The sequence below is a fragment of the Watersipora subatra genome, chromosome 3, assembly GCF_963576615.1.
Source record: "Watersipora subatra chromosome 3, tzWatSuba1.1, whole genome shotgun sequence".
Classification (NCBI taxonomy): domain Eukaryota; kingdom Metazoa; phylum Bryozoa; class Gymnolaemata; order Cheilostomatida; family Watersiporidae; genus Watersipora; species Watersipora subatra.
This window is the reverse complement of record NC_088710.1, coordinates 47,527,060-47,539,396: the sequence shown is the minus strand read 5'-3', so window position 1 is coordinate 47,539,396 and position 12,337 is coordinate 47,527,060. Positions and strand designations below refer to the sequence as shown.

Genomic DNA, 12,337 nt, shown 5'->3' with positions numbered 1-12,337 from the left:
TTTTCGTGTATTTTACTTCAACTTTATTTTTAGCTTTACTTCAGTAATTATCGTTTAAACAATTATTTACTTTAGCAGTATATATATATATATTATATACTGCTAAAGTATATAATATATATTGTATTATAAGTGTAGACTATATATATATATTTCTCAGTTTGTCGTATGTGTGTCATTCCAGCTATAGCTATTAAAATTTTGGAATTAAAATTCAGCCTTCAGGTGGATTGGAACAATTGACGAATACATCCGCATATTTCTTATCCATACGCTTTACCAATGAGCTACAACGACATATTGATCAAATATGTTATCATGTACCGTATATGGTATGCACATGCTAATTATTTTAGCATTGCACCAACGCATTACGATGCCCCTGTTAAGAAATATTTTTCGTAAAGTCCAATTACTATATCTAGGGTCAAGGCCAATTCTTCTCACGCTGACAATTATATTATCTCTGTAGGAAGAATCTTGACATTCTCTCTCCGTCGGTCAGACATATGTAGGGTGTATACAGTGTATAGTAAGAGCTATAAATGGTAAGAGTGCGAGCTTTTAAAGATGTGGTTGCGTCAAATTTAAGTTGATCTTAAAAGAAAGCATTTTTTTTCTCTATCAGTTGATATGTTGTTTGTTGTGTTACGCGATCGCATTGCCAAGATATTTGAAGATTAAAACCGAAAAAATCTGATCGCCGTAAAAACGCTCAGGCCACAAAAACGTGCCCAGACTTGCCCAAAATGATGTCACGCGTTAGGCAACCTGTCTCTATCTCTCGTATTCACATCAGCTATTTGCGATAAAAGTCTAGTCTTACGCGGCTCTATTGGCATATATCTTATTTTGTATTAGCTCATGTTGGCTAGAATAAAATTTTAAATCCTGCTACAGATGCATTATTATGAATGTTTCAAAGGCCTCAAATAACGAAAATTGAAAATTTGTTCTACTCACTTTCTCCAAATGTTGTGTAAACATTTGGGTACCGACTACCAATTCTACCGGTCTATGGTAATTCTGTCAAGTCACTATGTAGAACGCGGTCTTTGTATCAGCACAGTTCTGCAGCTACCCATACTAACGATATACAGCCTCCCATAAGCCCCGCCCACATTATGCCTGTCGCCTATCCTTGCGGCGGGGCTGTATATCATTGCCTACACCGTCTACGTACTAGTTTCTTACTAGTAGTATTCTTACCGAATACTACCGAGGTGAAATAAGCGAGCCACGTCTTTGAAAAGAATATAGACAGGGATAGAGTTTTAAGGATGAGAAGTCTGCTGCAAACTGGATTTGAAATCACATTCTCCAGTTCTGCGGACATCCATATGCCATATCCAATTCACTACAATATTCTGCAAATCATGTTTTGTATTATCTTCAACAATATTATTTTATATAATTTTTACAAGCAAAAATATTTTCATCTCGGCATAAAGCTTTTATTAAAAATATTCATCAAGTCGTGGCCACTCAGATAGTATTAGCTGATACAATAAGACAAATTCATCTACTGCAACAAACTCAAAATAAAACATCATGGCTTATGCAGCACACATTCAAGTCTCTCTTTCCCCTTTATGGCAGTTTCCACACTGACAAAGCTTCTTCAGCTGGTGGGACGAAATAAACATTCTGTAATCAGTAAAACAAATGCAATAAATATATGTCATTCATAGATATGTCGTTCTAAAGCGTATCTATTTAATTTTAAAAACGAATAAACATTTAATGAAGGCACAAGCAAGCCAAGCCAACGATTCGAAGCTTTGGTTCTGGAAATTAAAGATTTGCAATGATCAATCGATTTTACCCACTTCCTACGAGTGAAAATAATTGGTAATCATGACTCTAATTTACCAAAGAAAATTCGAAAAAAATATTAAAGCTAGGTAAAACGGCAGATAAGCTATGAAACGATGATTGGAGATAGCAAAGAATTATCATTTTATTAATTAGTATATGTATTTATGACTATAAAAATATTACATTTACTTAAGTATAGAAGACTCTAAGTTAATTTACCTCCATTCTGTCTTCCTCTGCAGCAAAACGCTGCTGACGCCTGTCAGCTTGACCATAGGCTGTCTACTCCAATCTTTTACTAAAAGTTGCTCGGATAACTCTGAGTCGCAGTCTCTATACAAAACTATGTATAACTTAGTAATTGTTGAAACGCGTTGAATCAGTAACGATGAGAATTCTCTAACGATGAGATTCTTCGAGATCACAGACAACGCGTTTTACGAGTGATAACATTTATTACGGCCTATATAAAAATTTCGCGCTCATGATTGGCTAACGAAGCGACCTCATATTTATCGTTCGTGGTTTCGTTTCAGATATCTTGCTTGTGACGTCACGAAAGAGGCACCCGCTGGAACGTGAGCTTTTTAAAAGAGGGCCTCATTCAAACGCATATATCTCTAGACAGGGTTGGTCTACAAAGACAAAAATGGCATCAAATTGTAGCTGATGTTTTAGCCTTTTATGGGTTTTAATTTCATTAAATTGAATTTTTTGACGCAACCACATCTTTAATAGCTATAGCTGGACACACCGAAGTACACACATACAGACAAACTTTGAGATTCATAGATATATAAAGTGTATATACAAATATATATATATAGATATCTCACTATTGCAGATGACAGACTCACTGGCGGCAAACCTTGGCAGCATCTTTGATGAGAAAGATGAAAGTGAATCCTTTATTCAGCAATATTTAGAGTTGCCTAATTCAAAAGCACTAAGTAAGTTTATAGTTATGTAACAATCGACTGACGCGAGTTGTTTGTTTGTGATTATTAATTAATTCGCATATTGGGATAAATTGGGAAAGCAACTTTGAAACAGAATTGCTAATGCCTCAAATGATATAATGGAGTTTTCATAAATTTGCTAGTTAACTGTTTCCATATATGAAAGCGGTACACAATTGACTGCGATAGTTGTTTCAAAGGCAATAAATACTGGAAAAATGCACTATCTGATATATTTAAGCTCAAAGTTTAATGCATAAAAATGTCTTGCTCTATCACAAGTATTAGTGACTTAGTCTCTAGGGACACTTTCACCTTGAAACATTCATCTTCTGACACCTTCAGAATGTTATGAATGTAAACTGGCAAATACATCTAGTGATGATTTTAAAAAATGCATGAATTTCTGAAGAAAAAACTACAGTGATTTTTATGCGCTTGTTTTAAGTATTTGTCTCAAACATTAGTCTGACTTTTTAAAGAATAATTCTTAAGCACTTCTTAAGAATTATTAACTTAACTAAATTAACTTCTTAACTTAACTAACTTAACTAACATAACTTAACTATTAACTTCTTAAATTAGCTATGAGTTATTAACATTGGTGTTAAAATAAAATATCATTTTGCCAAAGTGGCCAAGGTTTGTGAACAGTGGCCACACGGTCAGAACTGCGCTCCTAAAATTGATGCCCTTGTAGCTATTTCCTGACTTATCATTGTGCGATTCTATTTGTTGCAATCTGAATTGTGATTAGATTGATTGTTTGTGAAGAAATACAGTGTTGCGTTTGCTAGTAATATGTAGTCCGGTGTGGTTTGTTGGTCTGGTCACATAATGTGAGATTTGGTTGTCTGGTCAATCCAAGTTCCAACATCAAAAGTTTCGCCATGTTGGCTATGTGACGACAGCTTTACACATTATAATTATTGAGTAAACCATTAGCTTTTTGCTTTAGGAAATTTTGTTTTATATATACATATATGCTTTGTTTTATATTACAGTACAATCATGCAGTAGCATTACTAAAGTAGTTCATCACACAACCAATTATGATAGAGTTCATTTTGAGTTTTACGATATTTTTTGGCACAAATCATTGCAAAGCGTACAGCTCTTTTAAAGTCTACATAATAATGGTTTTAATACCCAGCTGTTAGAAATTAATATATTTTTTACTTACATGTGTTATTATATAATCTCAGTATGACAAATGCTGTCATAATTTCCTACCCAGTACAAAAGTTGTACACAAAAATGAGGCAACACTTGTTTGTTATTAGAGACTTTTCTGATCGGTTATTATAACATAAGCTTTTGAAACCTGAACACAAGCAATCAAAATGAATTTCGACAAATTATTTGGTCGTCAATAATAAAAAATTCATTTGAATGATCCATCGATTAGTTTCAGCGAATCCTGCTTGATAGTTGGGTGGCGCAGCTTTAATCATAGTAGTAAACTAAGAACTATTTCATCAGATGATTTCAGCATTTATATAACTAATTGTGTTTTCCTCTTATTGTTACTGGATTTAGAGCAATAGTGGTACTACCATTAGTACTACGTGTAGTAAACAATACTGCTTTTACCATACCTTTTATTTTCGCTTTTGGATGGTTTTGACATGATGATATGAGTAAGATTATCAGAAATAAATACGTTAGTGGTTGCAAAAGGTACACATTAAGGCTAGCAGCATGTCAGTTACACTTGAGACGATTGGCCAAAAGCAAGCTGTCGATAGTCCAATAATAGTTCTACAGTTATGTGAAAGGCATTGAGAAATTTGTGCCAAAACCCCTCTAGCAGGTGACTGTTACTTTGTCTAGATTGTGCTTTAAAAACAATCTCAACCATGTTGGAACTGGAAAGTTTTGCTGCGGGAGAAGGTACATAAAATAGATGCATAAGATGCTGGGAGACTTTTGTTGGATATTGGTTAGGACTAACAATCGTTATAACCAAGCTATTTGAAGAGGCTACATATCTCCATAGACATTACATTATAGTAACAAGAGATTAGTGTAACCCTCTTTAGGTGACATGCGAAAAAAGATAAACATTGAACCATTTGGAGCCAAGTATCAAATGGATGCAATGAATTAAGTTCAGTAGTACTAGTAGTTTCAGTAGTTCCAATTCTAGTAGTTTCAGCGTACTATTTCGTTAACTGGCTAAGCAGCAAGTCTCCTTGAGTTTTTGATCAGGATTTTAGGAGTTAATGGAGTGATTTACTTTCTAAGGCCATACGGTGCTGTAATTGTCATTTATGCTCTGATTCAACCACTGATAGTCATGGCTGGTGAGTCTTGTAGCACTTGTAAGCTCATCATTTGACAGACCATAGAAATGATAAATAAACTACCAGATCTTTAATTTCTCTATGGCCGAAGCTTTATAGGTCGATCAACTAAAACCAGTTTGCTACTTACACGGCACAGGCTTTTTGGTAACGTTTAAACTCCATTATAGTACCCAAAGTTTTACAGTAGAAAAAACAAGGATCTGAATCCTCTGCATTGGCTAACAACTTCTGCATCAGCAGTATTTCCGGACAAACATATACTCGAAGAAACTGTCGGGTAGCTAGGCAACGCACTGTTATTATTTGTCTTGGACACCTTAGCTTGTTTTCCCCACCACTTAGGCTGGTAAATTACAGTAATACTTTGCAGCTGAGCTAAGAGAAAGAAAGGAGTATTTCATCAGTGATGATAAGAAGGTTGATAAGCTGCTATCAGCTTTGTCCAACTTCGACAGGAAGCTAGAGAAGCGTGTGACCAATATCACCTCAAAATTATCTGATGTGCATCAAGAATTGTTAGAAGTTCGACAATTATCTCACCACAAGTAAGACCTGGGTACTTTTATTCAATTCAAGAACCTATAAGAAAAAAAGCATCTGGGGAAGTTTGCGATGCTTTTCAATAGCATCACACTGAAAATGCTGAAGGTAGCTTCAAACAGCTGCTATTATGGATTGGGGTGCCTTTGATTCCAAGTGCTAAATGTAAGGTTTTAGATGTTGTCCTGCAGACAATATCATAGACGAGGGGATGCGCTAAATGTGGCTGATAACAAATTAGTTAGATACAACTCTAAGACCCCCTTAGTGCAAATTAGTGTAACATGAATTAGGTGATTGTTTAACGAATTTTGCTTCTTTGTAAACTGCATTGCTTGAGTAACCTCAAATGTTGTCTGTAGGAAATTATCCTGGGTGCAGAGACAAAGATTTGTTAAAATTTCACAGTGCATGTTGGAAAATTTGTATTTTAAGGCAATCGTAGTAGAGATTTGGCTGTATCTGAAAATATATAGCCATTTTTGCAAAAAAGCGGCTTCATACATCCATATGAAAAAAAGCCATGAATATTTGAGAACTATAACTATACTATGTTAACAGTTTGTAATATTTGCCAATAGACTGGTGAGGCAGGCTGACTTGAAATTACTTCAGGCTGTTGAAGCTTTGCACAATTCTAAGATACTAGTTTAACCAATGTTAATGAAAACTGAATCAGGTTTTACGCTGGAAGCAAGTCACTAAATGTTAATGTTGCACTACGCAAAAGAAAAATTAAGTTGCAAAGAGAACGAAAGTTTATCATGTAAAAAAAGAAAAATTGTCATTTCAGTTTGACTCCTGCAAGCTCGCCTGAACCCGAAGCGCCGGAAGGTGGTGGAATAGAAAAGAAAAATCATTCAATGATACGTCGAGAATCCACAGCAAATGCTGCAAAAATGCTGCCTCCCAATGCTGTGAGACGGAACCTTTCAATGAAACCAAATAATCTTGCATCTTGGCCATCCACTGTTACTGGTAAGTATGGAGCTTTACTCTTTCATTCAAGAGCCATCGGTGTAAAGATGTGATTGCATCAAAAAAAGTCGATGAAATGAAATTAAGTTCAATAAAAGGCCAAAACATCAGCTACAATTTGAGGTCATTTTTGTCTTTGTAGACTAGCCCTGTCCAGAGATATAAGCGTTTAAATGAGATAATTTTTGAAACGCTTTGATTTGAGCGGGTGCTTTATTCGTGACGATATAGTTATACGAAGAAGAAAAAAAGAGTTCACGAGTGATAAAAATATAAAATATGTTCTTTAGCCATTCATCAGCACAATATTTTTATATATGCATAATAAATGTTATCGCCCGTAAAAAAACGCGCTGTCTGATATCTATAAGATTATCGTCATTACTCATTAGGTATTTTACTCAATTACTAGTTCGCGTATCAACATCGTTATTCAATTTACTGAATTACTGCATCGAACGAACAACAGAACTAAAACAATGCTTTCAGTTCCAATAAAGGTGACTCAGAATTTTCTGGGCATCAGGTGGTTAAAGATAGGGGCAGGCAGCTCAAGGTTAGAGCTGACAGGCGTCAGCAGCGTCAGGCTGCAGAGGAGGATAGTAGAATGACGTAAATTTATCTTTAACTTTGAGTCTCCTATATATGGACTAAAGGTAACAATTTTAGTACTCATGAATACATTTACTCATTGATAAAATAACTTTTTGCTATCACCAATCATCGTTTCATAAATTTTTTATCGTTTTACCTAGCTATATTTGCTCCAAATTTTCTTTGGCAGTTTAGCTAGTAAATTAGATTTATGATTAGAATTTGTGTTCACTTCTCATTTTTAGAAGGTGAAGAAAATCGATTAATCAATGCTCATCTTCAACTCCCAGAAACAAAGCTTCAAATTGTTGGCTTGGCGTACTTATGCTTATGTTAAACATTTATTGATTTTGAAAATTACACTCGCAATCTATCTATGTAGCTCCCATATTATTGAAAGCCTTCGGTACATATGCATTAGAGCGACATATCTATGAATGACTTTCTTATTACATTTGTTTTATCAATCATGGGATATTTATGTGGCGGAGCAGTTATGTACGTCTGACAACCTCTGACAACTGCCATAAATGGCAAGGGAAACACGAATGTGTGCTGCACAAACCATGATAGGTTTAGTTGGAGTTTGCTGCAGTAGATTAAATTGTCCTATTATATGAACTGAAACTATGCGAGTGTCCACGACGTGGATGGATGTTTTTAACTCTTTCGCTACCATAAGCCGATATATCGGCTTTCGTGGTAATTCAAGTATAGACTTTTCAATATGGTTCCACTTTTCTTTTAATTACGAAGCTTAAACAATAGCTAGACCAACCAAATTTTGTCACCCATGAAACAACCTTGTTGCCAATCGCTTGCTATCAATAGAAAATTTTTTGGCTAAGTATTTTCAACAATTCGTGGTCATAAAAATACCAACCGTAAAACGATATATCGGCTTTTCAAAAGGGTTTCACTTTTCCTTTCACTACGAAGCCTACACATTAGGTAGACCAATCAAAGTTTGTCTCCAGGGAAACAACCTTGTAGCCAATCACGTACATCAAAAAGAAATGTTTTTGGTCAACGATTCCATTTCTAATTATTCTTCAAATGGCAAAAGCAGATCGTTATGGCAAAGAAAAACACACTGCATTCGCTCAACCCAAATAAAACGCTAGATATTGTACGAGAGTAGAACTCACTTTGTACTTATCTTGTAGAAAATTTTGTTTTGAATAAGATGCATTTTACAGTAAAACGATATCTGTTTTTATTCACAAGATATTCCTTAAATACTAGCAGTATATCAGCTTTTCAAAAAATTTGTTTTGATTTGTGCAGAATATTCATTCGGTAAGATTTTAATGCAGTAGTGAAAGAGTTAATAAAAACTATGAAAATAGAGATGAAAACTCTGGATGAAAATTTTTGGCTTGTAAACATTATACAATAAAATAATATTGTTGAAAATAATGCTAACATGATTTGCAGAACATATTGAATACATCATAGCCCCGTTGCCACCTCTACTGAAAACTTGTCTAACAGATGGATTTATGAAATGTAATCAGAGCTGTATCGACAGGTACTTTTGCATAGCTCTACTCAATTCCAACGAACCAAATATTAAAAGCTCAAATTTCACGCTCCGCCCTAGTTAGTGAAAACAGGCGAGTCCACAAACCACGATAAAGAATGCCTTTATTAACCCTTTTCAAATATCAGGCGGGTTAACTGATTTCAAAGAAACTGACGCTGTTTAGCGTTCAATATTTCGGTCAACTCATAAAACCATTTGTTTTGTACTTGAATCAACTAATCAAATATGACCATTAAATTATTTTCTACAAATCGATACTAATAATGACTATATAACGTTGACTATACATGACTTTTTTAGGGATGCAGTTTGTTTCGCCACTTATTAAAACATACTATTTCCAAAGATGCGGCTAGTTTATTTTATTTGGTAACTAGTTTCCGGTGGGGGTGGTAACTGAGAACTTCGCTGATACAAAGGCCGCGATGAAATAAGTAAACTCGACGACTTAATTACTGTACACTGGCAGAATCGTAGTCGGTACTCGAATGTTTACACAGCATTTAGAGAAAACTAATATGACAAATTGTCAATTTCCCTTATTTGAGGCATTTGAGACATTTATACTAAGTATAATAAGTAGCCGTAGCTAGATTTAAAATTTTATCCTAGCAGTATTAGCAAATAAAAAATAAAATATATGCCAATAGAGCTCCGTAGGACTAGATTTTTATCACAATGGCCGATGTGGATACGTGAAATAGAGACAGATTGTTTCACTATATACATCATTTCGGGCAAGTCTCGGCATTTCGTTTTTTAACGTTCTTACCGCGATCCATTTTTGTCAACATCAACTAATAGATGATAAAAGTCGATACTTTCATTTAAAATCAACTAAAATTTGACGCAATCACATCTTTAATGTAGGTTATAGGAGTGAACTTGGCCTTCTGCTTAAACAACACTTAAAAAACTGGTAACGAGAACTTCACAACAATCAGTAAAGATGTGTAATCCCATGTAATGTAAAGTAAGCAGAAGTAAATGTAATCGGTGCATACACATGGTTCATAAAATGCTGTATGACAGTGTCTCCGTAAGCCGATATTATCTGGTTCTTATTATTGTATTGATATATATATTTATATTATTGATAGTACATGTCCCAGCAAATGGTGTGTTGACCAGGGGTTTTGAGACAATTCTATGCCAAATTACTGGGCATACAACTGAAGCATAACTCGGAGGATATGTATTGCAGAGCTTGGATCTCCACTATTGCTAAAATACAGATAACAGCAAATCTTTTGATGCCATATGTCGTTTACCCTATCAGTAAAACTTGATCAAAATACTACTGCTATTCTAGTCTTCCAGAATTGTTTGGCACACTTCAACTATAATAGTTGGAATGAATTGCCGGCACAGAATTGTCTATGCACTGATTAGAAATACTGTGAATGATGCAATACAATGACTAAAATCTTTGCTGTAATAAGAGCTATATCTGCCTGAAGCGGTTGGAGTAAAAAACGCCCTTCACAGAATAAGGACTCGTGACATTGGCAGTAGGAGGTAAACACTGATGCCTACACCACTTTTCAGCATTTCCCGATAGTTGTGCACTGTTATTATTTGAGCTTTATCAGCTCACTTGGCGATCTTTCCCGGCACACTGGACTGCCAGGGTACTCCCAGTCAGTATAGCTAGAGCTAGTGAAAATAGTGCATCACTGCTCCAATGGAAAAGTAAAGGTCACCTTGCCTAATATAAGAATACTTGTATAGCAGCGTCTGACAGTCGCTGATATTGTTTTAAATTGAAGGTATTTCTATAGTATCAGTCAATTAAACATCTGACATGTCTTATGATCCATTAGTTTTGATAATGGTGAACGGGTGAGCCAGGTAATTAAGCCAAATGGCGAAAACTACTAAAATTGACCTGGCATTTTTCTCGTGTGACAGTTGGCATACATTGAAGTTTGAAGAAGAGCTTCACAACAAACCAAGTTATGCAGCACAGCCTGCAGTATTGACACAACTGTTTAACATGGGCATGATTGGAAGCCTTTTTACCTTTATTACCTTTATTCAGGTACCACATATCCTCGCAGGTCTGAAGCACACTGGTCGAGTGAAAAATCAGTACATGTTGAAACAACTGATAGATCATCCAATGGAGAGGTTAGTCTGGCTAACAGGCCGAGCTACTACCTACTTAGTGTAATACGTACTTCCTCATTCCAGACCATAAGCCTGCATCATATGTCTACAACTTGTCACTTAAACCATTAGAATATTGGATGACGATGATTGGATGACAAAAGAATGGTAATTATAACCGTGCTCAAAATGATTAATTGCTAAAAATAAAATGGTTTCTTTTAGCGATTGAACCAGTTGCACGACCAGTTGACGGTATTGGATTATAGAGCAAGTACCAAGTGAGTGCCTAAAACACTAATGCGTGATTTTACTTCTGTGTCAATGAATGCGCCAAAAAGTCAAATCTCATGGTGTATTACTATCAACATTTAGGTTGGAAGATTTGAAAGGACCCAAGCATCAAGCTCGACTGAAAGCGGTTCGGGGCTACTGCATTGATGAGAGGATTTTACCTCTGCCTACTAACCTCAGGAAAGTTGAAAAACGACCAGATCCGGCAGAGCCTAACTGTTATCAAATAAATCGTTGCCTGCAGGCTCGATATCCTAAAGCAATTGCACTAAGAAAGGAAAACTATTTATATTCGAGCCTAGAATTTGTTGATTAAGTCACGTTGAAAGATCACCTAACAAGGGCTAAGAACAGTGTTGCTGGCACAGCCACGAAGTATAAGAACAATTTGGCATTTTACAGATTTTTATTTAGTTTTTTTAAACCCACCCATCATACAGTTCATACCAAAGAGCCCAACAGCAATAACAAGCCAATCAAAACATCAGTGTGGGTGTTTTTGCAATTTTGTTTCATTGATGTCACATCATACCTGATATCACATATTTTTATGCTGTACACAACCAATGTAATGAAAATCTTTAATTTCACTATAATCTTTTTGCATCAGGTAAACGCGTTTGAAACAAATACCAAAATATTGGCAAACTATGTAGGCTAATTCCTATGAAAATGTTGTTTGCCATGTCTTTGTGACAGAAAATGATGTATGAACAAGGTGGAACTATTTTTGTCCATGATACATAATATAATTGCAATAATAATGATGATAATAATGACGCATGTCTCTGAAAAACAACGCATAACGCAGAGAAATTAAATTTTTCTATTTTTTTCATTAAATAATCAATAGGACTGCCAAAACGTAACATGAATATTTTTTATGTCGCTGCAGATGCACCGCATGCATGACCACATGACATGCTATGAAGGCATAGCCAAATGTTAAAAAAATGTGATACATGCGAAGAAAACCCATCACACTTCTACGAAAGGAACAGCCACTCAGGGGAACTGTAATAATTTTGACAGTAACCATATGTAACAAAATACGAATTACAAACAACAACTAGTTTCAGAAATTTAAAGCAGCATGACATGCCTGACGATTTCAATTTTGAAGCAATTTTTTGTGTCGATTTTCCAAATGCTTTAGTGAGCGAGACCGGAAAAAGCAATGCTACAATTTT

At 35.3% G+C, this 12,337-nt stretch overlaps 1 protein-coding gene across 1 annotated transcript; it reads left to right on the top strand.

Annotated features, from left to right (window-relative positions):
* The first annotated feature begins 2,662 nt into the window (after positions 1-2,662).
* LOC137390660 (uncharacterized) lies at positions 2,663-11,535 on the top strand. The gene is made up of 6 exons (XM_068076987.1): positions 2,663-2,768; positions 5,457-5,631; positions 6,420-6,604; positions 10,786-10,874; positions 11,079-11,134; positions 11,229-11,535. Exons 1-6 carry the CDS (start codon positions 2,663-2,665, stop codon positions 11,461-11,463), a joined length of 846 nt encoding a protein of 281 aa, XP_067933088.1. The 3' UTR covers positions 11,464-11,535.
* The last annotated feature ends 802 nt before the right edge of the window (positions 11,536-12,337 follow it).

Excerpts from the sequence above, each read along its gene's own strand:
- LOC137390660 (XM_068076987.1), top strand. The coding sequence starts at position 2,663 with ATGACAGACTCACTGGCGGCAAACCTTGGCAGCATCTTTGATGAGAAA. Across the intron at positions 2,769-5,456 it reads GCCTAATTCAAAAGCACTAA|CTGAGCTAAGAGAAAGAAAG; the intron begins GTAAGTTTATAG and ends AATACTTTGCAG. Across the intron at positions 5,632-6,419 it reads CGACAATTATCTCACCACAA|TTTGACTCCTGCAAGCTCGC; the intron begins GTAAGACCTGGG and ends TTGTCATTTCAG.